The sequence below is a fragment of the Pyrgilauda ruficollis genome, unplaced genomic scaffold (genome assembly GCF_017590135.1).
Source record: "Pyrgilauda ruficollis isolate IOZ18807 unplaced genomic scaffold, ASM1759013v1 scaffold21, whole genome shotgun sequence".
NCBI classification, from domain to species: Eukaryota; Metazoa; Chordata; class Aves; order Passeriformes; family Passeridae; genus Pyrgilauda; species Pyrgilauda ruficollis.
The window spans coordinates 879,481-905,929 of record NW_024520318.1 but is presented as its reverse complement, the minus strand read 5'-3'; the positions used below and the strand labels follow the sequence as shown (position 1 = coordinate 905,929).

The following is a 26,449-nucleotide window of genomic DNA, read 5'->3' as shown; positions in this document are numbered from 1 at the left end:
TTTCCGCTGTTTCAAGGCAGTTTGATTTACGTTCAAGGTACTTTCTTGATGGCAAAATGCTGTAAGGTAGGACTGGAATCACGCACAATCCTCTGAGCCTTGAGTCCTGCAGCTGGAGCTGGAGGTGCTTCCCAAGGGAGGGCATGTGGGCCTTTGGAAGGGGTGAGTTGAGAGGGGAAAACCAATCCATTGGTTATCTAAACTGTCTTAGTAAAATTTGAATATTCATTCTCAAAAGCAGTGGGAGCACTGAGACTCCCCCCAGGCGGGGGTGAGAAGAGTGATGACAAAGTTGCCAAATTCCCAGGGAGCTGGTGCAGGACTCACCCTCACACCAATCCAACGGGTGCAGTCCTGGGCAGAGCTGCTGCAGAATTCACTGCTGGTGCCACGTGGTGGAAACATTCCCGCTGGATTTCTCCCACTGAGCTCCCTCCTGAGTGCCTTAGGGACCCACAGGTGCTGGAGAGGCACTCAGACCCCGCTGGGTGTGTGTGGAACGTTGGTATCAAAAAGGAAAACTATTAAACATCCCTTGCAAAGGTGCAAGAGGTTCCCTGCCATGTTTCTTGTCAGTATTTGAAGGACTGGGCTGGGAGGGGGTTTGGGATCTTCTGCTACTGTGTGTTTTGGGGAAAAGTGACCCAATACCACCTCGGGAGTGCTGGGGAGGCGGGTGGGTGTACCAAGGGTCTCCTTGGCATCAGGGGTAAGGAGGGGACTGGAAGAGGACACTGACCTCGTGCTTCGCTGGACACGGCCTCCTGTCCTCTGTCCCTCCCTCGAGGGACACAGCTGACAGTTTGCTTCAAGCACAGCAAAACCACTCCTGCTGAGTGAAATCACATGGGTTTTACTGCCCAAGCTCCATGCCTTCTGATTTCCCCTCTGCATAAGAACAAAGTCAACAAAAAACATATCAGATTTATGGCTGCTCCTTTCAGTCCCTGTCCCACCAGCTCCACTGCATTAACTCTGTGAGGCACTTCAGTTCTGTATCCCCTCTGGAACCGTGGGCCACTTACTGAATTACATCTTGCTTACCTAGAGGGGTTGTTTTAACTTTCCTGATTGTGAGGAAAAACTTCCAAGTGTAGAAGCGGAGAAATTAAATTTGCTGTGTATTAGATTTTTTTTTTACTTTGCAATTTTTTTTCATTATTTCTAAAGGTGCCAGTGAAACTTGTCACTAATAAAGATAAGTTAAGGATTGCTTATCAATAATTAGATTATTTCAACAACATCAAAATTACACATGAACTCCAAATCAGTAGATATGTTACCTGAAATAAATAACTGTGTCCTTTTTCAAACTAGTAAAACAAGTTATGGATTAGTGCTGTCAATTTAAGTAGCTATTTTGTAAGTTGGAAATGCTGCTGTGCCAGCCCCTTAGCAGGCTGCTGAAGTCCGCCCATAAGATTTGTATCTTGCTACTTTTTTTCTACCAACTCTGTTCAAAAGTGGTTTTTCTTTTCAACATCAGAATTCGTAGGGACTTAATCTTTAACATTGAAAACAAACAAACAAAAAAACCCCCAAACCAACAAGAACAAAACAAACAAATTTGAAATGCCAAGAAGAAAGGAGCATCTGAAGGGTCAGAGGAGGTGTGGTACAGGTTTGAGGAGCTTAATGCAGAGTTTAACCTCATTGGAGAGGAGAAAGCTCCAGGGAGAGCTCAGAGCCCCTTCCAGGACCTGAAGGGGCTCCAGGAGAGCTGGAGAGGGACTGGGGACAAGGATGGAGGGACAGGAGACAGGGAATGGCTCCCACTGCCAGAGGGCAGGGATGGATGGGAGATTGGGAACTGGGAATTGTTCCTGGCAGGGTGGGCAGGCCCTGGCACAGCGTGCCCAGAGCAGCTGTGGCTGCCCTGCTCCCGCGGGGGCGCTCGGGACGCGGCCATGCCGGAGCAGGGCGGCGGCGGCTCCGAGCGCGCCGCGCTGGCCCTGGCCCGGCTCTCCGAGTGGGCGGACGCGCACCTGGGGCTGCTGCGGGTACCGGGGCTGGGCGGGCACGGGGCTGGGCGGGTACCGGGCCGGGGGGGCCCGCTGGGCCCGGCTGAGCCCCGTTCTCCTCCGCAGGGCCTGATCGCCGGCGCGGCCGTGGCCGGGGTGCTGCTGCTGGCGCGGAGCCTCCGCGTGGTGAGTGCGGGGCCGGGCCCGGGGGACGCGGGGGATGCGGGGGAGCCCGGCACGGCCACTCAGAACAGGCGGGAGCCCGGCACGGCCGCTCGGAACCGGGGGAAGCCCGGCACGGCCGCTCAGAACCGGGGGGAGCCCGGCACGGCCGCTCAGAACCGGGGGGAGCCCAGCACGGCCGCTCAGAACAGGCGGGAGCCCGGCACGGCCGCTCGGAACCGGGGAATGCGGGGACAGCCGGGCACGGCCTCCCGGAACCGGGGGAAGCCCGTCACGGGCCCGGGGGATGCGGGGCGAGACGCTCAGAACAGGGAGGTGCGGGGAGAGCCCGTAATGGGCCCGGGGGTGGGGCGAGAGCCCGGCACGGCCCCTCAGAACCGGGGGCAGCCCGGCACGGCCCCTCAGAACTGGGGAATGCCGGAGAGCCCGGCGCGGCCCCTCAGAACCGGGGGCAGCCCGGCGCGGCCGCTGGGGCCCGCGGCGGGGATCCTGCCCTGCCCTGCCCTGCCTCACGCCGGGGCTGTCCCGCCCGCGGGCTGTGCCGGCGGCAGCGCCAAAGCGTGCCCGTGTTTTGTTGTGGTTTGGGCAGAGCAGGAGCTGGTGGTCCCCCCGAAAGGTTCCCTGCTGGCTCCTGCGTGCTCAGCGCTCAGTGGTCGCGCTGTCCCCCTGCTGGAATTGCCTTTCCCCAGCTCAGCCCGGCTGCCTCCACGGCTGGTGGCTCCCGCCCAGACAGCCCATTCATCTTGGCATTGTCTTCCCTTTTCCTTAAAACTAAAGATTAGCCAAGCGTGCAAGGTTCACAATGCGGTTGCTTAATCATAACGGTCCTGCTACAGCTACTGATTAACGAGTGAGGAAAAACCAGCAGAGTTTGATTCAGGTCTCGAGGGGCTCGATGTCGCTGTCCTGTGGCATCTCCACGGGTCCCTTGTTCTCGCTGTTCCTGACGCCCCTGGGAGGGGTAATGACCCTTTGCCTGTCCCACTGCAACTTGAGACCCCTCCCTTGTCCAAACACAGCTGAAACAGCCTCTTGCCTCGTGTATTCTCTGTCCTTCCACACGCAGAACTGCTTCTGAATGGTTTTAAACATCACCCAAATCTTCCCTCGCTCAGGGCACGCTGGACTAACACCACACTGCTCACTCCTGGAGAAGCTGAGCCTCCACAGGCAGGAGCCACTGTGCTCCCACAGGGTTCCAGCTGCTTTTAAAATCACAGTTACCTTCTTCTTCCCCCTGCACAATTCCAAATTATGCAGGAGAACATTTGTGTGGTGTTTTTACCTAAAAATCCTACCAGAAAACTTGAACTACAAATGTTGCCAGAATTCTTTTTCTCTGTGTTTTGTTTGATTGGTTTTGACCCAAGAGCCTGTGAATGCATTAACCTGGCTGGTGGAGCAAATGAGATCAGCTTTGAACAACTTTTGTTCCTAAAAACCTCTAGGTTTCCTGCCTGCAAGGTCCCAAATTCCCGTGTTCCCAGTGGGAGGCCTTTGGGTCGCAGAGGGGAGGTTTGCTGAGTAAATAACACACAGGGCACGCAGCTTTATTTGTGGTGTTTTGGGGGTTTATTTCCCAGCAGTCATACAGCAGTGCTCAGTGGGTTTCACAGCTCTGTAGGTCAGTTCTCTGCTAAGGCCTCTTACAGTGAGACCTCAGCGTCTTAAATTTTGGGGTTCTTAATTTTTTGGGGTCTCAGTTGTCCTTCTCCCTCACCCCAGACCTGTGGCTGCTCCATTCCTGTGCCACGGCCCAAGTCTTTGCTGCTGCTCAGCTTGGTTTTCCTGTGTGATCACATAATCATCCCCTTTGGATCCTCCCAGGCTGTAGTATCAAATTTAATCTTCTTGTGATCTTCTCAAAGCTGTTCACCTGCCTTTGTCCCTCTCCTGGTTTCCTCCGGGCATCAAAGGCGGGGTTGTTTCTGCCCTCCCTGCTCCGCCTTTGTTTTCAGCGTGTCTGTCCTCTGGCTTCCTTTCACCCCTCTCCCAGCCCCATTCAGGCTGCTTCTAAAACGCTCTTTTCTCGGGGAATCAAGTGAACTTCAATAGGCATTGCTAAAAAAATGGCAGTTTCTGTTCTTTCTCTAAACCTGGTTTTTGTGTCTGCACCGACATTGCAAGTCCTGTAAAACAGGGAAAATTATTAAATATATATCTGTATTCACTTGCCCATGGTGTCTAATAATAGAGGTGGAATTTCCCAAACTATTATAAGACGTTGGATTTAGTGTGGCTGTAACTGCTCTATATTTTTTCTTAGAATTTTGTCTTTTTCTTCCTTCCATCAATAGACAACAAAATTCACAAATCCTTTGGATATACCTGTGGAGTTTGTAAAAAAGAATGTGAAATTGAGAGGGAAATTACATCACATCACAGAGAAGGGCCTGGAAGTTGAGCACATTCCCATCAGCGTTCCTTTCATCTCAGCCATCCAGAGAAAATGTGAGTAATGAGGAAAAGAGTGTGAAGAGCAAGGGCAGAAATGAAATGTGCTGACCTTAGAGTGGCTGCAAGCTTGAGAGGAAGGGCTGAGGCACGTTTCCAGCTCTGCCTTTTGGTCTTTCTGTGCTTTGCAGGTGGGAAACTGGGGAGTAAAAGACATGAGGAGATACGTACAGTTTGTCACTAGAGTGTTTGTGTTAATCCTTACAGTTACGGTGATATTTTCCAGCAGCAGAAGTGAGCACTCAGGCAGTGCTTCTGCTTGCACAGCTCATCTCATTCCTGGCAAAAAGCCTCTGTTGGAGTTGTGCTTTTGTTTGCAGACACCGATTTTTGGGGACAGTTTTTCTGTCAGAAACAAACTGTCCATCAAGCCTGTGACTCTCACACTGCCTGTACAAACACCAGGAGGGGCTGATGCTTCTGCCCCTGTGGATGAAAGATAGGGACTGAGAGTGGGAGCAGATCTTTTTTCTTTGCATGCAAAATAAACCAAAATATGAATTGGGCAGCCTTGAATTGACATATTTTTTTCCCCTGAAGAAGAGATGAGAGCCAGATTCCTGTTGGCTTTGGGGAACTGAAAGGAATTCTTTTAGTCCACAGGAATGAGTTCATTGCCAGCAGCTGAGGGTCTGTGCAAAGCCGAGCTTTGCCCCAGCTGCAGATGTGTCCCTTTCCCTTGCAGGGCAGCCGGAGGGGCTCCTGCTGATCCGCCTGGCCGGGGTGGAGCTGGCTGCAGGAGGCACGGCCTGGCTGCAGCGGGAGCTGCTCCCCAAACAGCCCCTGTGGTTCCAGCTCCTGGGGAGGGACAGCTCGGCCCTGGAGTGCCTCGTCCTAGTCCATAAGGTACGGACAGACACAAACACTGGCTCTTAGCTGCAGTTTTAGATGTGACTGTAGTCACACAGTTACCTCAGTACATTTAACAAATGTTGTTGTTTATGATTTGTCGTCTTTGGAGTGAATTTTAAATGTTGCATTTGCAAATCTGATTGCAGCAGCAGTAGTTTTTCAGGCTGATTCATGGCAGGAATGTGTTGCTCTGCCAGTGCCAAAAAGGCATCTGTAGTTCTGATTAGCCTAATGTTTGTTATCCAATGTTCCCTCACAAATGCCTTGCATTATAGAATCACAGCATGGTTTGGGTTGGAAGGGACTTTCTGACCATCCAGTCCTGGCCCATGGGCAGGGACACTTCCCATGGTCCCAGGTACTCCAAGCCCTGTCCAGCCTGGCCTTGGGCACTGCCAGGGATCCAGGGGCAGCCGCAGCTGCTCTGGGCACCTGTGCCAGGGCCTGCCCACCCTCACACTGGAGCTGGGTTTGAAGTCACCTGGATTCCTCTTCCCTTTTAACTTCTCCTGCCAAAGTGTAGATACAGCCATGAGTAAAGTTTGTACCTCTGAGGGAGTTCACACCAACCCCAAATAACCCTGTTCCAGAGGTGAATATCTATTTGTTGTGTTTTTTCTAGGGTGGATTTTTCAGCATGTGCTTGAACGAAGAGCTCTTGAGCCAAGGGCTGGCCAGAGCAGTTCGGATTGAGGGGCTGCCTCACCACTCCCGCCTCTACTTGAAACTGCACAAAAGGCTCCTCCGGGCTGAGTTAAAGGCTGTGAAGAAAAATATAGGCATATGGAAAGAGCAGAGCTACTCTGAAAGAGTCCAGGAGCGCATCAGCAGCAATAAATTCCTGCAGAGGCTGAAGCGGTTTGTGAGCTGGGTTAGAAGCTCTACTGAGAGGTGAAAAGGTGGGGAGTGCAGCTCCCCGAGTTGGGATTGGTGTATGTTTGTGATCACAAACAGTGCTGTGATGTTGAGGGTCCCTGACTCGAACACAAACCCCACAGTTCATGGATTACACAGAATATAAACCCCTAGTTCCTGGTTATTTAGAATGCATCCCATTTCAAAACCCACACGGGATTGAAGTTTAGTAGCAGCGTGCAGCTCACCAGTGAAAATGTTCTGATGCCAAACTTCTCCACAGTGATATCCTAAATTAGTTGTCCAGTTCCCACCTGCTGAACTCCTCCAGGCTGTGCTGCCCAGTGCAGGTTTGAGTTTCCCTTCACATCTCTGTAGTGTGCCATTGCTGCTGAACCCACGCTGGACACAAACCCCATGTCAGGCCTTTACAGAGCTCGTGGGATGGGTTTACACACAACCTTTTTGTTTGAACTCTGTTCTTATGCTACTTTTTGGTAATTTGTGGTTTAAAACTCATTCATCTTGAATGATGGGTTGCATTGTTAGTGATATAAAAGGTGATTTGTTGTGGTTGATCTTGAAAAGCTGATAAGGTTGTAATAACTAAATTTCCTCAGGGGAAAACCATCACTTGGTGTATCAAAGAATATAATGTCAGGAATCCAGATATTTCAAAGACAGCTTTCATTTGAAGAGGAAAAACCTGTGTTGTTTTTTTTTTCTGATGGTTCTGTATCTAAAATTAGATTAATATAAAACTTTAACGTGAAATTTGACAAGGAGGATCAGAATGTGCTAAGAACTTGAATTCTTGCTTTATTTTTGATACACATGTGAAGTACATGAGTGTATTACTATTTATGTTGTAAATATTCTCAGAATAAAGATGGAATTTCTCAAGTTCATTGTTACATGTTTTATACACCAAGCCCTTGACCTTTGTTTAACCTCCCACGGTCCCAATATTTATTTAAAGTGAGGTGTTTTACAGATTTTCCCTCTTTCTGTGTCATTCCTTTCCAGTGAAACACTGGGGAGAAGAGTGTGGTACAAAAAAAACCGTTAATAATTGAGCACTGCTTATCTTGCAATTAGTTGCTACATCAGCATTTTCTCTGCTGACTTCAGGGCAAAGTTGTGACTCTCGAGATCCCTAAAAAAGCCCGGTTTCCTTGGGTAAGAATAGATGTTAGTGGTTCTTTACTCCTTTTGTTCCTGGTCCTCCCAGGGTGAGGCTGGTGCTAGGGAGCAGCGAGCCGTGAAATAGCTGCAGTGTGTTGGAACCCCGTGTGGGGGAGAGGGGAGGCAGCTCCGGGACAGCAAACCAGGGGTCTGTGCCCGTTTGGAAATGGAAAACAAGAAAAGGGAGATCCTGGCTTTGTGCATGAGATAGCAGAGGGCTGAGCCAGCCACCACCGTGGTTCTTGGATGTGAAACCCATCAGGCAGTCAGGGATTTGGGATTGGCTGGGGCACCCTCCAGAGCAAAACTCAAAGCTGAGTTTTAACCCAAGGTAGGCATTCAGGCTCAGCAGCGATCCACTTCTGGGGGTTTGTAGGTGTTCCTACGTCTGGGAAGTAGGAGGAGCTTCTCCAAGCTGGGCATAATTGTACACTGATGCTTTATTTTCTGTAATAATTAAATATAATTCTGGACTTCACACTTCTGTAGATGACTCACAGGAGGATTTATCACAAAAATCCACTGTAAAGCTGAGAGAAAAGTCTCAGGAAGCCACATGCTGCATTTCTAGCAAGCAAAGGTGAGGTGTGGGCGAATGTGAACACACTGTGTTGTTCCCTCACATGGATTTGTGGTTGCAGTGACAAATGATTCCTTGAGGGTCAGGTCCTGTAATTGTTTGTTAATGCTGTTTTCCTTATCACGCAGGGCTTATCTTTGAAAAAAACCCCAACCCACCAGCACACCCTCCCCCCTCAGAAAGAGCCCAATTCAGTTCAAAGCTGTGCTTTCCATCTGTGCAGGGCTTGAGAGGTTGCAGATCCTGTCTCTGTGGGAGGCCTGGCTATTGGAAAAGCAGTAATAGGAGCAGAGACAAATATCTCTGCAGCACCCGGCTGAGCTGGCTGGGGGAGAAGCAGCATTTTCCCCACTACACAAACCCCCAGGGCTGCCCCTCAGCAGCTCCATCCCTCCCTTCACCCGCAGCAGAGGATTCCCAACAGAGGAGGCACTTCTGTGACTGGGAATAAGGACAAGAATTAAATTTGTTCAGCACTTGTGCCTTTACCCCTGCAACTCTGAATGCGCCACGAACGATGCAACATCTTCAAAAGACCACAGGCAGTGAAAGGAGAGAGCCGGCCTCCAAATGGCCCAAGAAAAATACCTCTGACACTGCACAGACTCTTTATTGCTGGTGTGGCATGTCAGGCAAATGGCCGTAAACATCCCCGGCCCCTCGGAGCCCACCGGCAGCGCGGGCACGGGGCTGCTCTTTGCATCCTTTGGGAACAAACTTCTGAGCAGCGCTATTGTGATAGGAGAACGGCTTTAAACGAAGGGAGACGGGTTTAGATTGGATTTAAGAAAGAATTGCTTTACTCAGAGGGTGGTGAAGCCCTGGCGCAAGGTGCCCAGAGAAGCTGCGGCTGCCGCATCCCTGGCAGTGCCCAAGGCCAGGTTGGACAGGGTTTGGAGCAGCCGGGGACAGCGGAAGGTGTCCTGCCCATGGCAGGGGTGGGGTGGGAGGGCCGGGGGTCTCCATGGCACCCGCTGGGCGAGGGGCCGCCCCGAGGGGCCGCTTCTCGCTCGGCTCCCGTCGCGTCCCACCGGCACCGCTCCCCGCGGCTCGGCCGGGGGAGCTCGGTGAGTCCCGCGGGAGGAGAGACTGCCGGGCCGGGCGGGGGTCGGGCGGGCAGCGCTGAGGGGAGCGGGGCCGGGGCTCAGTCCCGGCCGGGCGGTGGGCGGCAGCGCTGGGGTTTGAACGGAGCAGGTTGTGCACCCGCACCAGGCTGGGGCTGTGCGTGCGGCCGGGGCGGCGAGGGACAGCACCGCACCGAACCGGACCGGACCGGACCGAGCCGAGCCGAGCCCACCCCGGCGGGGCTGGTGAGTGAGGGCGGACGGGACCCCCGAGCCCCGGCCCTGTGCGCGGCCCCGCGGGCGCTCCCGGCGGGACGGGGCTGTGTCCCTGCGAGCCTCCGCTGGGCTTTCCCACGCGGCTGATGCTGCTTTCTCCCGGTGTTCGCCGCCCGGAGTTGCGGTGGGGCTGTGCGAGCTGGAGCTTCTTCTCAGCCCGTCCCACGGACGTGCCCCGAGCGCTCGCCGAGCGGAGCCGCCGCTCCGGGGCTCTCCGGGTGCCGCTCGCTGCCCCGGCCGTGTTCGTGCTGCTGGGCACCGGGACGATCGCCGGGACGAGCTGCAGCCGCTCTCCGCCGCTGGCCATGTGCGGGGGCAGCACCTGGGCCGCGGGCAGTGGAACCGGAGCGAGCTGCAGCGGCTCGGCTCGGCTCGGCTCGGCTCGGCCCAGCCCGTGTCCAGCGAGGCTCAGTGGAAAATCCCGACCCCCCTGAGGAGCGCAGCTCAGCAGCGGGAGCGCGCCTGTCCCCACCTGGAAGGTGCTGGGACGGTGCTGAGAAGAGTCAAACCTCTTGCTGGACTGAGTCCTCCCTAAAAATACCTTATTTCGAATTGCCTAGTCCATAGACAATTTTTTAAAAATTAAGTACAGTGAGGTAGAAATTAAACTTCATGCACGTTTTGTTGTAATTAAGCTACTCTGTACAGTTCTGGGAACTTCAACTCCAGCTGGCCAAAAAGTGTTTTAGAAGAAGTGTTATTAAATTCCAGAGAGAAAGATATAAGCCTTATCTGATGGACCAGTCATAGGCTCTTTGTTTAAAGTGTGCTTTAACTCCTGAGTTATAAAACACAATGTTTGCCTGTTTTCAGGGGGCCCTCCTGATTTACTTGTCCTTGGGACTTCTGGCCCTTATGTTGCAAAACTTAGGAAATGAAAGAAAAGTTAAGGTGTTTGTTCTGAAATGTCAAAGAATAATTGCAGGTAACAGTACTGAAAGGAGAGGCAGGGCTCAACCCTACAGTGAGGCACCTGAGTTAATGTGGAATATGGAAAGAAAATCCAGGCTTTTTGGGAGGTGAGAGGCAGCAGAGTGCATGCACGCTGTTAAAAAGTCTTCCTGGTTCTTTAAGCATCAGCTCCCTGGAATAAGTTTGAGAGTGCTACTTTTATAAAATCTGTTCTGAACTCTGAAGGGTGCTCTTTGCCTACACTTAAAATGCCCGTAGGCTGTTACAGAAAGAAATGTTAAGTTTTATCAGCTGAAGATGCACGATTTGTGAGAAATGATCCATTCACGGGTGCTTTCTGGTTCTGTGCTACCTATTGTCTATAAAACTGGGGATCAGCTGGTGGGTTGGGATCAAGTGGTGCACAACTCATTATTTTAACAATAGGGGCTCGGCTTGGGAGGTTGCCTAGGGAATTGATTTAATGCTGCTGTCCTTTCAGCCGTTGAGGCGGGTGTCCCGCCATGACTTTGATCAAAATCACCGGTATTTGAGAAGGAGAATAAAATTTTCACTCCAGAAAAGCAAAGGAGAGGCCACCCGCTATTAACAGCTCCCAGTTTTGCATGAGCTGATCTGTAATTTAAAACACTGTCAAGAAATACCCGTGGCAGTAAAACAGTTTCATGAGCATCAAAATACAGAACGAAAATTAGTCCTCTGTTCAAGATTTGGCTTCCCCTTATTTCTGGGAAAGGCTTTAAGCTGTGTGTTTCTGTTTGCTCTACAAAATGATCTTTCTGTAAACGGAGCAGTTTTCCTTTAATGAAATCTGAATAAGCTGAGTTTTTTCTAAGGTGTCACCCAAGATCCGATTCAATTTAAATTGATAACGTCAGTGGCACACTCAGGGCACAGCCACGTGGGCTAGTGTGGTGATTCGTTTTGTTTGTTTCCTTTGGGCTTTTTAATAGGTTTAAACAAGCCCGAATGTTAGAAAAACAAAAACAAACTCTCCAAATTCGGAAAGCAAGTGTCTGTTTGCAGGTTTGCTGGAGACCTGGACAGCGTTTTCTGCCTGTGCCTTCGGAGGAGGTGACTGTCACGCCTGGCTGCCCGGGGCTCTTTCAGAAAGCCCCGGATGAGTGCGGGGATGTGCGGCTGTGCTGCGCTCAGGGCGCTGCACCATTCTCCCGGCAGAGCGGGCTCCCAGCAGTCGTGGCTGGGCGCTGGGAGGTGTTGGAGGCTCCCTGGGCAGTGCCTTCTCTGGTTTGAACCTGCGGGCCTGGGCTGTGCCAGGCACAAACCTGGCTTTGTTTGCCAGCCCACAAGCAGAAGGTGCTTCTGGTGGAGCCCTGCGGGGGTCAGCTGGTGCCAGACTGATCTAACGGCCAGCAGGGAGCTGTGTGTTCTTGTGTACTCCCTTGGGTTTGTTTTCCTCCTTGTTTATTTAGGAAACTGGAACTGTTTTCTGTAACAAAGGTGCCTTTCTTGCTCCAGTCTCCACGGTCACGGCGTTGTCACTCCAGAGATCTGAGCTTGCCCTCTGCTCTCCTGACTTTGGAGCCTTCTGCTGCTCCTCTGACACTACAGAAGGACTCTGAGAGTCCTGGGTGTCTGAGAGTGATGTGGAGCACAGATCTGAGGGATGAGAAGGCAGGTTGGGGGATTCACAATGCGAGGAAGTATCTGACACTGCAGACGGGTGCTCACCAAGGTTTCCCCAGGGACAGTGAAGTGCAGAGCAGGGGCAGGGGGAGGAGGGCAGAGTTTGGAGCAGATGCCTGCTGCAGGGCTAGAAGAAGCTGGGCACAGGGTGCTGAGAATGCCACGTGCCCTGGTGGAGACTCAGTCGGCCACTGAAGGATGTCAAACCCTCCGAGGGCGTTTGCGTGTGCGTTACAGGTCTTGGCATGAGGTGCCCATGTGAGTCTCTTCAGGCTGAAGTAACTCAAGGCTGCTTGCAAGAAACTTCAAGTGGAGGCAGGCTGTGGTGCAGAGCGTGTGAGCTCTGTTACGGATGTGATTGATTGGGTCTGACACGGAGTTCCTGTTCCTTTGCACACCGAGCGTGACCCAGCGTGTGGCTGGGATGGCATGGGTCACACCAGCCAGTGCTGAGCCCCACCAGCTTCTCCTTCTTTGCTTGGATGTTGTTCCACCCACAGCTGAAAAAACAAGGAAGAATGTTAGCAATTACCAACTGTGTTAATTGATGTTCAGCACAGAGGATCTTATGGAGTGAAATGCCCACTCTTGGGGGAACCACACACACCCTGGTAAGTGGCCAAGTACTCAAGGTGCAGGTCATCCGTGTCCATGCCTCAGACACGGCTGCATTGGCAAAGTCCTTTCCAGGTGTCCTATTCTTATCTCCACAGTTTATCACATTGTGAGTTGTCTCTGTACTACTGTCTCTGAAACAACTCTGTACAACTGTCTCTGAAAGTTTTAGATTTTCATTTACAGAAAGACTCCTGCATTCATTTGCAGCTTGAAACTCTCTGTGCAGCGAACCCAGACCTGATTTGTCTTGGGGAATGGGTGAACAGAGCTGGCAGAGGCAGCAGAAAGGTCTGCAGAGCACTAGAGGTCTGTGTAAGGAAAACACGGATGGACTCACTCGTATTTGCCCGTCCCATGTCTGGTGGGATGAGTGTTACCCTGGACAGGGTGTGCAAGGCAGGTGCCAGCTGAAGCTGTGCCTGCTGAACCTTAGAGGCAGCAGCACGCTGCCCTCCTGCAAATAATTCCTTAAAGAGGAGAAAAACAAATTCCATCTAGGCTTCTGGAGGAATGGGGAGCAAATGCTAATTCCCTTTCAGGGTCCGTTGCCATGGGGAGTCGGTTCAAATCCTTTCTAATGCCTTCCTCAGCAGCAAGTTGTGCTGACACATGCTTTTCATGGCTTCCAGAAGGAGTGGAGAAACGACTGGGAACAAAAGCTGCATGGGAATGAGCGGCCCCGGGAGGAGCAGGGGTTGCTGAGGGCTGCTGGGCTGGCACAGGTGGAGGTGTCCTTTGCACAGGGGGCTCAGCCCCGTGCCCTGCCTGCCTGGGAGGAGTGGGGGCCGGGGAGCTTGTGTGCCAGACCCTGCTCTGCCACTCTGCAGGGAGCCCAGCCTGCTCCTCGTGCTCCTGAAGAGCAAATCCTGGGAATTTGTCCTCTAGCAGGACCCAAACTGGATGCAGTCAGGGCTGGGCTGAGCCTCTGTGATCACCTGGTGAGCAATGCAACATGTATTTAGTGCTCTACTGGGGGAATAGCCAAAATACCAGATTAAACCCGGTAAAAATGTCTAAAAATCTGCATTTTCAGTAAGTCTCATCTATCTAAGAGCGTGCAAGTACAGTATCTGCATCCCAAACTCTGTTGTGGCCTTTCCCCTTTGATTAGACATCTCTGAATTCTGAGTTTCCAGTAGCTCCCAGGGAAATCCACAGGATGTGTTTCTTTGCTCCTGTTCTGGCTTGCCCCTTTGGACACCTTTGCTGCCAGCGTGGTGCCAGCACAGCTGTTGTGGCCTCTTGGCACATTTGATTAGGGAACTCATCTGTCAGAAAAATAAACCAAGAAAAATCTCTGCTTTTATTCCTCCAGACCAATTCCTAGAGAAATAGGAAAAGGATCCCATACTGGATAGTTTTGTTTTCTGTTGCTAAGCATTGTTGATGTTTTTTCCATGCTGGTAATATTTATGGTTAAATATTTGCTGTTCAAAAGGGATTGTAACTCCAAGGGTATTTTTTAAGCTTTTGGTTTCATACAAGATGCTTTAACTCTGGGAAGTAGCCATACATGAATGACATAGTTAATACCATAGGGAGGTAGAACTTTGTTTTGTAAGTATGAAAATTATATCAATTTGTTGGATAAAGTGTCTTTTTGTGTCAGCAGTATGGAACTTCCATCTCGTGTGCCTTGCCTATTCTGCCTGGCTCCCATATGTATAACTTTAGCAATGTTTATGCAAGTTATTTTGAGTAAATGATGATATTTGATACTGATTAAAGCGGAGATTTGCACAGATGATGTGTGGAACCCTTAGAGCTTGGCTTGTGTCACAATTAAATCTAAATCTGCATGAATTTAGACCAGCTTAAATGCTTAGCAATATTTGGGTGACTGTAGTGGCTTAGTGGAATCAGAAGCCCAAGACTGCAGATGGGTGGATGCCCCATGGAATATTGTCATATTAGGGTTTTATAATCTCTTCAGATTTGTGGTTTTTAGGTCTAACTATGGCTAAGCTTTTCATCCAAGAACTTCTTTGGTTTGTGGATACTGTTTCAAAAAATCCAGCCCATGTGCAGAACTGGTCTCCGAAAGCTTGAGAGCAGTTCTACCAGAGTTGTCACTTTGGTTAGAAAGTAAAAACGTGGACTGGGAAGTTCCTGTTGATGGCTACTGATTAACTAGGAGAGAACCTGCAGTGTATTTTAATGTGGTAGGGAAGGGAAGTTGGTGAGGGCATGAAGTTTCCTGGCTGCATGTGGTGGTGTGAGCAGAAATGCAGAGGAGCTTCTCCCTGGGGTCAGTACCTGTTATTCCCAGCACTAACAGAGGGCTGAGCCCTGGGGACCATGTCCTGGCCAAGTGTCTGTGTGCTCTGCAGCGTGCTTGCCCGGCTGCTGAGTGCTGATGGCACCTGGGGAAATGATGTACAGCTTGATGGGGAACATTTCTTTATTGAGCCAAGGAACTGTAGAGAAAACCCAGTGATCCCCCTGGGCAGCCCTCGCTCTGTTCCCGAGGAGAGCAAGTGAATCTCTTGCTTGTTCTCAAACTGAAGATGAAGCACTGCATTCCTCCCTTCTAATAACACTGCAGGTTTGTTGTGAAGCTGAATTGCTTAGGTTTTCAATACCACTCCAGGATTCTCCAGGGGAAGTTCAAAGCAGCACTTGTCCTTTGGTGTTTATTTTCTGTTTGCAGTGGCTGGGAGGTGGCTGCCCACACGAGTTGGGCATCAGAGATGCCACATGCCCCCACCACAGTCCCAGCTGCCACACTAAAGCCCAGCCTTTCTCTCTGGACTCTGTTCCTGCTGCTTAGTGCCAGCCAGATGGTCTGTCCTCCTCCCACACTGAGATCTCTAAAGCTCATCAGAGGGCTCTGGCCGTAGCTGGGCCAATACAGCATCATTTCCTTCACAGTATTATTTCCACCATTTGGGGTGGCTTTGTGTGACTCTGGATTGCTCTTCTCATTTCTTACCTTTTTTAAAATTAATATTATTATTTTGTTATACTTTTCCTTTATGTCAATTGGAGAGCCCAGTATCTCTGAACTATTTTTCATGCTCAAATTTGAAATTAATGGGCGCAAGCTTCCAAAATCAGTAGCCCACTTAATATTCAGTGTTTTCTGGCCTTTTCTTTAATTACCAGGAACATGAACTTTATACACCATTTGGGGCTAAGGAAAGGAATCTGTTTTTTATAAGTCATACTTCCCACGTGGGTTCACTGGGTAGATCTGAGCTCTGAAGTGGAGCTGTGGTTTGGTCCCAGGGAAGTGCTGGTGTCCTGCAGCTCTGCCCTGCCATCAGGAATGATCCCTGCTCCTGGAGCTGTGGTTTGGTCCCAGGGACGTGCTGGTGTCCTGCAGCTCTGCCCTGGAATGGTCAGGAATGATCCCTGGTCAGGAATGATCAGGAATGATGGAGTCACTGCTGTTACCTGTGCAAGTGCCCCGGGCACCAGCAGGGCAGAGGGCAGGTGAGCAGCACTCACTCAGCGTGTGCTCTGAGAGCTGCCACTGGGCTCAAACACCTTCCTGGCCATGGGCTTATTCCCTCTTCACACTGGGCACCTGCTCAGTGTCCAGGTTAAACAGTGCAGGTAAATATTTGCATTGTGCTGCTGCTCTCCAGAACAGGTCCGTGCTGAGCCTTTCCAGCAGCCCGAGCTGAGAAGGTTTTGCTGAGTGCAGCTCAGCCTGCAGCTGCTGGTGGCAGCGTTGTGATTCCCTGGAATGAGGGAATTCCCTGCTTCCCTGCACAGCACACGGGCTTTTTCTGTGTGAGAGGGGAAGCTGCAGAACACGGAGAGACATGGGGGGTCAGGCATTGCTCTTGGTGCTGAGCCTCCTGCCGTGAGAAGCATCTCTGCCAGCCTGGGCAGGGCATGTGCATCCTCTGCTGCATCCAGAATACCTTGCACATTCATTGCTACTGCTTTTAGAATCAAATAACTTCATAAAGGATGTGTAGAATGAAAGATTCATTGCTACTGCTTTTAGAATCAAATAACTTCATAAAGGATGTGTAGAATGAAAGATTCCTTGTGAGGAGTTTGCCCACTTTCTGGTAACAGAGGATCATCTCTCTCACCTCATCTGTCTGTATCTGCACTGTTTATTCATGTGTGCACACGTGAATATTAGTTAACTTGTGAGTTATTCCCTGCATCCAACTTTGAGCAATATCAGCTTACTTCTATTAATAACAAGCAATACCAGTTTACTTCCATTAATAACTTGAGCAGTATCAGCTTCCTTCCATTAATAACTCTCTTGTAAAGTGCAGCTCTGTACAACTAATCAAAGCTCTTTGGAAAAGTGTCTCTCATGGAACACAGTGCTCAAAGCACAAAAATAAGGCAGCTGACAGGTTTGATGGAAATGAATCAGCCAAAATAGCAGATGCAGCTCTCTCAAGGTGCTGTGTTTCTGCACAGCACATAATGGACACCTTGCTCAGCTTCCAGATTAATAAACTTTACCAAAATACAAAGTAGGTGGATTCCTGGCACGCTGCACTAGCATCTCTGCTCTCAGGTAGTGAAGCACCAATTGTTTTACATTTTGGAATGAATGTGGCAGGCTCAGGGCTGAACCTGCAGGAATTTTGCTTATTGTGAAAATGATACCCCAAGCTGAGAAACCTGCAGAGTGGAAAAGTGAGGAGTGTTTTCAACTCTCTCTGAATTGGCTGCTTTATCAAGCTGGTTTTGAACTCAGATTTATATCTGGTCAGGATTTTGGTGACTTTTTGCCAAAAAAGTTTTGTTGTTACAGTCCTAATTAAACCTAATTATATACTTATGGACACTTTTTATGCTAATAGATGTATAAAATAAGTGATACAGGTACAGCCTGCATTTTAGTCGGTGGCATAGACAGAATGTTCTTCTTCTCCTGTATTGAAATAATGCAAATTTATATACAGTTAAGTTCTTAAGTGTGTGTTCCTTTGAAATGATGGTATTTGGGCTAAGTGTGGGATTGGTTAGGATTTTGTTTTCTTTTTTTTTTGTACTGTAGGGTAAGGCATGATCTTGGCTGGGCTCTCCTGGAACCCTGTAAAGCAAATATCTTTGAGGACTATCCAAAAAGCGTCTGGTGTTTCTTGGGAAGGTTTTCTTGTGGGATGTTTGTGTCAGCTGATGCAGCCCCTTCGGGAGTCTGCCTTCATCCCTGATGTGCCCGGGAGAACCTTTGTTCGGAGGGGCCAGCGTGGTGTGGGAGACCCCTTTGTGCAGGAACAAAGGAGGATTGTATCGGCCGTGAGAGGGAGGGGAGGGGGCTCAGGGGCTCTTTCAGAGGCACTGCAGGGCTGTATTGACAGCCACGTTTCCCTGTAAATCTCCCCGTGACACAGGTTCTGTGTGGGAGCTGGGCGGGAGATAAGATCTGCTTTTATTGTGTGCAAATTCTTAGTGGTGAATATTTGATATGGTTTCCTTAATTAAAACACGATGCCTCTTGGACTTCTGTAGCCTAAAGCAAGAAGCCTGGCCGTAGGCTGGACTGTGGTGTTACTCCTGTGCTTTAAAAGTAACTTAGAGCTTGTGTCTTACTACTTAAGGCAGAGGGGCCTTAGTGCGGGCTACAAGGAAAGCTCGTGGGTGGTGAGGGTGAAAGTGCAGGAAATGTAGAATATGAAGCCTGGCAGAGGTAATGGCTATTGCTGCTTGGGCTCCAAATTTTGGCAAAACATGCCTTTAGTGTCAACAGTACACGGTCCCTACCCAAAACACACCCCGAGTGGAGCCTGGGGACGTTTTAAGATGGAGCAAAGCACAGACAGGTGTTGGTGGCTCCCAGCTGCAGCAGAGCATCCCGACCACGGCTGCTGCCCTCAGAGCAGCCGCAGCCCGGGGGCAGGAGCAGCACGGGTGTCACCCTGGCACTGCCCTGGGGGTCTCTAACGCTTGCGAGGCAGCACCAGCGTTGGCACTGAGGCTGCCTGGGGACAGGGGACAGGTTCTCCAGGTCCTTCTGTTCCCTTGCTAGCTGTCTGCACCCCAGGAATGGATTGTAGCTAAATTGGTCGTTAAGGATCAGAGGAGTACCATTTCCTGGGATTTCAGATTGTTTGTTGTCCTTTTTGTTCTGAATGAAATGGATCTGTGTCCGTCAGCAGAGCGGAGCCCTTCATGTGCTGTGGTGCTTCATTTGGGGGTGGGTTTGTTACTAAGGCCCCCTGGCAGTATTTTATGGGGAGATTTGGGTGGCAGTGTCCTCACATCCTGCTAGAATTGCTTGGATAAAGACAGTTGGAGTTGTTTGTGTGAAGTGTGGGCGAGCAAGCAGCTGGGTTGACCAGAGTGAAGGTGGGAGGGAGATAAAATGGGAGACCAAAGTGGGCTTGTAACAGGAAGGGGTGTCTGGATTGCTGAAACCAGAACCTGAACTTCATAAAATAGCAAAGGGAGAAGGAGGATCCAGTGAAAGGATTTGGTGTCAGGACAGGAGATTAAGAATTCCATGGCTTCAAAGAAGTATGAAATGCTGGTGTGTCTGCCTGTAACCGTCAGTGTTAATTTTGGGTGCTGATGTAACTGCTCCTCCCCAGGCTCAAACTGCCTGTCCATGGGTGATTTCATCCCGAGTGCCACAGGGCAATGTCTGCCAAGGGCGAGGGCACAGGGGCCCTGTGTCCTCAAAACTCTGCTCTGGTCTCAAAATCAGGGGGTAATTACCTTCGAGTCACCTTTTTAATTACTATAACCTTCACGTGGGGAGGATTTATAGTTCTGTGGTGGTGTTGGATGTGTCTGTAGCCCGTTAAATATGGGACAGCATCACTGAATGGATTAAATTGATCGTGTCTCCAGGCCCCACGGTGGCCTGCGGTGGCTGGGGAGGGTGATGGTGACAGAGGTGACAGGGGTTCCCAGTGCTCCCTGCAGCACCCGGGGAGTTGCTGGCTGGTGGCACCAGTGCAGCTCTGGCTCCATCCAGGTGATGTGTCCGTGCCCTTTGCCTGGACATCCCTGGGGATGGGCACGTTTGGAGAGTGAAGAACTCTGTTTGCTGCCTTCTTTGTGTGAAGCGACGGACCATTTTGCATAAAGGGCTCAAACAGCTGCAGTGCCTGCAGTGCTGGGGGCATTTCTGGTAAATCGAGTGCCAGTTACCCATTCCCGTTTCCCTTGCAGGGTCAGAGCCTTTGATGGTGAGCGGGAAGCTGCCTCACCATGAGTTACTGGAGTCTGGATAAGAAGAGCTGCCTGCAGTACTGCCGGCACTTCCTAGCGGACAACGGCGTGTTCCACGGTGAGTTACGGTTATTCTGCTTATTCCGCATTTTCGGCTCCTGGTGTGTCCCGCTGCCGGTGGTCCCTGACATTCCGTACCCACGGGAGTATCTCCTGGGGACGCTGCTCCGTGCGGGGGCTCGGCCGGGGCGCGCTCGGGGCGTGCGGGACCCCGGGAACGGTGGGGAACGGCGGGGCTGCGGCGCCGCCGCCAGGGGGCGCTCCGGGACCGCCGCCCCCGGTACCGGCTCCGACCGATGGCCCCGGTCCGACCGATTCCCCCGGTACCGGCTCCGACCGATCCCTCCCGGTCCGACCGTTCCCCCGGTACCGGCTCCGACCGATGGCCCCGGTCCGACCGATTCCCCCGGTACCGGCTCCGACCGATCCCTCCCGGTCCGACCGATTCCCCCGGTACCGGCTCCGACCGATCCCTCCCGGTCCGACCGATTCCCCCGGTACCGGCTCCGACCGATGGCCCCGGTCCGACCGATTCCCCCGGTACCGGCTCCGACCGATGGCCCCGGTCCGACCGATTCCCCCGGTACCGGCTCCGACCGATCCCTCCCGGTCCGACCGATTCCCCCGGTACCGGCTCCGACCGATCCCTCCCGGTCCGACCGATTCCCCCGGTACCGGCTCCGACCGATGGCCCCGGTCCGACCGATTCCCCCGGTACCGGCTCCGACCGATGGCCCCGGTCCGACCGATTCCCCCGGTACCGGCTCCGACCGATCCCTCCCGGTCCGACCGATTCCCCCGGTACCGGCTCCGACCGATCCCTCCCGGTCCGACCGATTCCCCCGGTACCGGCTCCGACCGATGGCCCCGGTCCGACCGATTCCCCCGGTACCGGCTCCGACCGATGGCCCCGGTCCGACCGATTCCCCCGGTACCGGCTCCGACCGATCCCTCCCGGTCCGACCGATTCCCCCGGTACCGGCTCCGACCGATGGCCCCGGTCCGACCGATTCCCCCGGTACCGGCTCCGACCGATGGCCCCGGTCCGACCGATTCCCCCGGTACCGGCTCCGACCGATGGCCCCCGGGGCTGCCGGGGCTGGAGCCCCCGAGGTCCGGCTGGCCCCGCCGGTGCTGGAGCCGCGGGGGCCGGGCCGTGGCCCGGGGCTTGCCACCGATGGCCCCGGTCCGACCGATTCCCCCGGTACCGGCTCCGACCGATGGCCCCGGTCCGACCGATTCCCCCGGTACCGGCTCCGACTGATCCCCCCCGGGGCTGCCGGGGCTGGAGCCCCCGAGGTCCGGCTGGCCCCGCCGGTGCTGGAGCCGCGGGGGCCGGGCCGTGGCCCGGTGCTTGCCCCTCGGTGCTCGTCCCTCGCAGCCCGGGGCTGCCGGGGCTGGAGCCCCCGAGGTCCGGCTGGCCCCGCCGGTGCTGGAGCCGCGGGGGCCGGGCCGTGGCCCGGTGCTTGCCCCTCGGTGCTCGCCCCTCGCAGCCCGGGCAGCAGCGGCAGCCCCGGGCAGGCTGCCCCGGGCAGGCAGAGCCGCTGGGCCCGGGAGAAGCACCGAACCCCGCAGAGGAGCTGCAGCTCAGCCGGGGCAGAGCTGTGCGGGCTCGGTGCTCGCTGTGCTTTGGGTGACAGGGGCTGGGGTCCAGCAGGTCTCGTCTAATCGTCTGTCTGCTGAGGGAGTGACTTCCTAATGCTGCTCTGAGAGGCCCACACCTTGTATTCTTGGTTCCCTTTGAGGTCAGTAATTAAAACCCATCACTTTTGGGCAGATTTATGGCACTATTAATAACGGCAGCATGGAATGGCTATGAATTAAAGATAGAAATACTCATCTCATTCAAAGCAAAGGTGATTTTTTTCCCTAGAGAACATACAGCTCCGTTTTCAGTGTGTTTTTCAGGACTGGAGAGGTTTGCAGCCCACTGTAAAACAAACTGCATCTGCATTTTTGTCACTGTGGTTATGTCACCATTGATGAAGTTAATGGCTTAGTGGGAGAATTAATCATTTGTCAGTCTGTGAATCTTCCTAATGAAGGCCGGTTCGGAGAGAGCCCCATTTTTCCCTGTACTGCTTTTTTCCTTGCCCATGAGCAGTTCTCGTTCTATTTGGGACACCAGAAGAATGTTAATAACTTCCTGTAAGTAAGTCTGACAGTGGTGTTGTCACATTAATTCATGTGTGCTGCACTTGGGACTTGTGTCAGAGGGAAAGTGCTGTCGTCTCCAGGCAGAACCATTCTGCTTCTCCAGTGAAATGAATTTGTTCCTGGGGTTTATCAGGCCACTCGTGTGGTCCCACTGGTTTTGGTGGGATCATGTTCCTTCAGAGTTCCCTCTAACCTTGTGGCAGGGCCCTGTTCCCCCGGGTGCCCCTGAGCACTGAGGCAGTGTTTTGGCAGGTGCCTGTTAATCCCTGCTCTTCCCAGGCAGCTCCCTGCCCTCCTGCACCAGTGTGTGACTGGAACAGCTACAGGAGCGTTTATTTGCAGCTCTGCCACTCCAGAATAGTGCAAGGGGAGTCTGGTCCATGCTCTGAGGCCTGAGGTGGTGTGTCAGCACAGAGCAGCACCCCACCTTTATCCTGCTAATGGTGCAAGGCTGGGTAATGACCGATCAGCACAGAGTCCAGCAATCCATGAACAGCTATTGAGGGATGAGTCTGCAAAGTGATAATCATCTACAGCCCAGGGCATAATTAGCAGGAATCCTAGACCAGAAAGATTTCATGGCCTAATTTATCTGTCTTTGATTGATGACCAGATAAGTTTAACTATTTTTCCCTGACAGAATCCATCAGGGCTTCCCATTTGTCTCCTTTAACCCAAGCAAGGCACTGCAGAGACAGCTCCTTTCCTCTGAGTGTAGGGAGGGGCTGAATTCCCCCTGGCCAGTGACAGAGGTGGCAGTCCCACAGCGTGCTGTGAGGATGGGTGCATGTCCCAGGAGTGAGTGTGCTGTTCTGGTGCTCCAGAGAGGCTGTGCTGATAATTCAGGCTGCTCACATTATCCCAGTGCACCCTCACTGGGAGCAGCGGGGCAGTTCAGTGCATCAGGGCTGTCTGGAGTGATTGTCTGGAGCTGAACCTGTGAGCTGGAGGAACTGCTGCACCTTGGGGCAGGCCAGGTGAAAGTATCCCACAGGGCCAGTTGGTGTTCTTAAAAGAGTAGGAGTATCTTTAGGAGAACGGGAAGTGGCTGCTGAGGTGCACAAGAGGAATTTTGCTGCCCAGCTGTGCTCATCTCTGGTGTTTTCTTCACACCCTTGTGGCACCTGCATTAGTTTAAGCACCTGAGCAGATGGAGTTCCATTTGTTCACCTCCTGCTGAGGAGCTCAAATGCAAGAACTCATGGACTGCATTAATAAAAATGTGTGTCTGTTGGGGGTGGTTTAATTGTTTTGTGTAAAAAACCAAAACAAAACACCAACAAAACCCCAAACATCCCAAAAAAAACCCAAAGGAAAAAAGGCTCAGCTTGCAGCAGAAGCACCCAGCTGAGCCTGCAGCCCTGTTGCAGTGCAGTGCCCCTGCAGCAGCAGGACAGCACCTGCCCCATGGGATGTCACATCCCTGGAAGTGTTCAAGGCTGGACAGGGCTTGGGGCACCCTGGGGGAGTGGAAGGTGTCCCTGCCCATGCAGGGGGTGGAACAAGGTGAGTTCTAGGGTCCTTTCCAACCCAAAGCACTCTGGTTCTGTGATCAGCTGAAGGCAGATGCAGTTTTGAGCACTCAGGGGTAAGGTGAAGGTGCTGGTGCCACAAGGCCCAGCCTAACACAGCTCTGGGCAGCAGCATTTGAGCAGGGGCAGCTCAGGAGCAGGGAGGAGGGTACAGAAGGGGAGAGGACGTGAGTCAGGTTGTTTACTTTGGGAAATCAAAGGTTGGGAGGGGATGTGACTGCTGGCTCTGAGTGCATTGCAGAGGGAAAGCTCAGGAGGAAAAGGCTCGTTTGAGCTGATGGGGGAAGTTGGCACAAGAGCAAGCTGAAAATTGTCCACAAGTATATGAAACAGGCCCAGGAAAATCTGAGGTGTTTTGAGCGGAAGATTGACAGGTTTTAGAAAAATGGTTACAGCATTGTATTTGTGCTCTTGCTCTGAAGTTGTAATTGTGATTAGCAGGCAATGTATTGATTAGTGGGAAATAAGGCTGGAAAGCTATCTGTGGTCCCAGTTCAATCCCTGTGTGCAGTGAACTTCAGATCCAAACAGCAGTGCTCCCATTCCATTCAGGAGATGCTGCTGCACAGGGATCAGGCTGCTCTCTGCTGGGTTTTAATGGTGCTTTGAGACACTTGCAGGCTGTTACACAAGAACTATTGATACACAGCTCTGGGGCTTTCCACGGGGCTCTGGCAGGTTGTCTTTAAATAATGACTGAGGTTCGTGTGTGTAATGAAATACTGTGTGCATCCACCTTGCCTAAGGCTCTCTCATCAGTTTATAATTTTATTAAGAAAAGCTGCTAATGGCTGCATTTGCAGGATATTAAAATTCTTATCTGTTTATGTCTGAAATTTTTGGTTACAGAAGTGGAGGTTGCTGCTGTGCCTTGTACTCTGGGGAGTCTTATCTGCCCAGAAGCAAAAATGTCAGTTTTCTTCAGCAGCAGCAGCAGCAGCGAGATACAGCAGTGTGTGTGCACACAGAGAATAACAGACCAGAGACAGGGGCTGGGGGTGAGCTGTTTTAGCAGTTTCTGCAGAACAGAGAAGACAAGCAATTAGAATGTTTGGAATAGCCTTGAGGATTTGATGAACCCACTTTCATTTCCTTCCTCTTGCAAGCAGTTCCAAAATACAAAGTACAGCATCCCTCTAGGCTTGGAAGAAGAGATTTTTTTTTTTTTTTCCAGGGGTTTTAAGCTGTAAATGTGCATCATGTTTTGTTTGTTTGCTGGCAGTAACAATGTAGGAATGGCTGTGCTGTCAGAGCAAACATCCATTTAACTTCACTACCAGATGGTCAGGGCTGAAAGTGTAAAGGGAAAAAAACCCCAAAGTGTACAGAGGAAACCTTCCTGTGGCTCCCAGTGCCTCCCAGTCAGCAAGGCAAGTACTTCCCCAGCCAAAACTGCATCTAGATAATTCCAGTTTTTATCATTGCATCTGACTGGGGGTTTCCCCCCCTTGTAAGATTTTTGGAATTCATTTATGCTTGTGACCATCTGCAGGAATTAACCCCAAAACTTGTGTGGGCCCTCTGGTTGGAGGGAAGCAGGCTGTCAGGGATGGAGCAGGTTGTGTTGCCCTCTTGTTTCACCTTGGAAAGGGAATTTCCTGGAAGGTGTGAGTGGGTCTGAGCCTGACAGGGAACACAGGTCGTGTTGGGCACATCCTGGTGGCTTTGGCTGTCCAACATCCTGATGAGGAAACCACGGAGAGCCTCTCCTTGCTTCAGTGGCCTTAGACTTCCGTGCCCAATGAGAACACAAAATGCCTTCTGTTGTCCTTTTTTATGCAGTCAAATGGACTATTTTGGTTATTGGAGCACAAGAGTTTTGGGGGAGCAGTCCTGGAGCTTTGCCAGATTGCAGAAATCCTTCAGGCCTGATGTTTGCTGAAGGGCAGTGCTCTATAATTAGCTCTGCTGAAGCCTCGTGCAGGGCTGTGGCACAGCTACAGATGCCAGCTGTGGGCTGCAGGATTCAGCCTTTTATCTTCAGTTGCTTCAGCTGGAGTCTCAGAACGATGCTGGGAAAGCAGGATGAGTTAGTAGTGCAGGAATTTGTGTTTGGGTTCACGTTCTGATTTATGTGAGATATCCACAATCCATTCCTTGAGACAAACAGATGTAAATGGAAATGTGTTTGCAAGAAGAGCATTAAGGAATTAATGTATTGAAGTCCACTGAGGTTTAAAAAGGGCCCAAAGTGCTTGAAGAAACTCTCTCTGCCTTGTTCAAGAACTGTGTCTGTCTCTGCATCTGTTAATGAAAGGGGGAGTCTCATGTGGGATCTGTCTCCAGACAATGTTTCAGGTGCTTGTGTTCTAATGCCAAGTATTTTTCCCCTTTCATTTTTTGTGTTTCTCAGCTTTCCACAGAACCATGTCTTCATTAACGATAAATGAGTTGATAAAAGCTTTAATCTGATAAAAATGACAAGTTTCTCTACAGCTGATGCAAAGTTTTATTCATTGCTGGCTGACTTTTCACAAGGAGATTGTCTCACAGTTCACATCTAAGATTACACTTGGAAGATGATTATGAAGATGTTGTTATCTCCTTATTTCATTATCTATTCCCTGTAAGAGGTGTTAGTTCTCTAATCAGCTTTTCTTGCTCTTTAGCAGAATTAGGCTTTGTGCTGGTTTCCAGCTATTTTGACAGTGATAAAGGAAAACCCAATGAGCTAGAAAATGAACCTTCCTCTGATGCTGTAATTTCCGAACTGTTAGTTAAATCATACTCTCATTTATTGGAAAATGGATATTTTGCAGTAGAACTTGCAGGGTTGTGTCTCTGTCCAGTAATCTGAGCCTCGTGAGGTGTGGGCAGGAAACCTAAGCAGGAAAAACCAGCGTGGAGGGGAGGCTGTTACTGTCCTGCCAGACCTCAGCCAGGGACTGTGCACCACGCACGGGACAGCAGTGATGGCTGAAGGGATCTTGTCTTGCAGTGATCACTGATGTCAATCAGCACAGGTAAAGGGAAATGAGTTCTTTTTCAGAAAGCTTGTTCGTCACCATCACC

The 26,449-nt window shown here is 51.5% G+C and overlaps 2 protein-coding genes across 2 annotated transcripts in view; both read left to right on the top strand.

Annotated features, from left to right (window-relative positions):
* The first annotated feature begins 1,894 nt into the window (after nt 1–1,894).
* Nucleotides 1,895–7,208, top strand: CUNH3orf33 (chromosome unknown C3orf33 homolog). The gene is made up of 5 exons (XM_041468010.1): nt 1,895–2,000; nt 2,088–2,147; nt 4,442–4,595; nt 5,284–5,444; nt 6,073–7,208. Exons 1-5 carry the CDS (start codon nt 1,908–1,910, stop codon nt 6,343–6,345), a joined length of 741 nt encoding a protein of 246 aa, XP_041323944.1. The 5' UTR covers nt 1,895–1,907; the 3' UTR covers nt 6,346–7,208.
* A 12,472-nt stretch (nt 7,209–19,680) lies between these two features.
* Nucleotides 19,681–26,449, top strand: part of PLCH1 (phospholipase C eta 1) — a 48,471-nt gene continuing 41,702 nt past the window's right edge. Inside the window, exon 1 of the mRNA XM_041467985.1 lies at nt 19,681–19,806. Within this exon, the coding sequence (XP_041323919.1) occupies nt 19,728–19,806 (79 nt within the window). The 5' untranslated portion in view covers nt 19,681–19,727. The remainder of the gene's footprint in view (nt 19,807–26,449) is intronic.

What these genes read in the sequence shown, in the direction of transcription:
- CUNH3orf33 (XM_041468010.1), top strand. Translation starts at nt 1,908, where the DNA reads ATGCCGGAGCAGGGCGGCGGCGGCTCCGAGCGCGCCGCGCTGGCCCTG. An exon ending in CGCACCTGGGGCTGCTGCGG is followed by an intron (nt 2,001 to 2,087) that starts GTACCGGGGCTG and finishes TCTCCTCCGCAG; the next exon opens with GGCCTGATCGCCGGCGCGGC. An exon ending in GCCTCGTCCTAGTCCATAAG is followed by an intron (nt 5,445 to 6,072) that starts GTACGGACAGAC and finishes TGTTTTTTCTAG; the next exon opens with GGTGGATTTTTCAGCATGTG.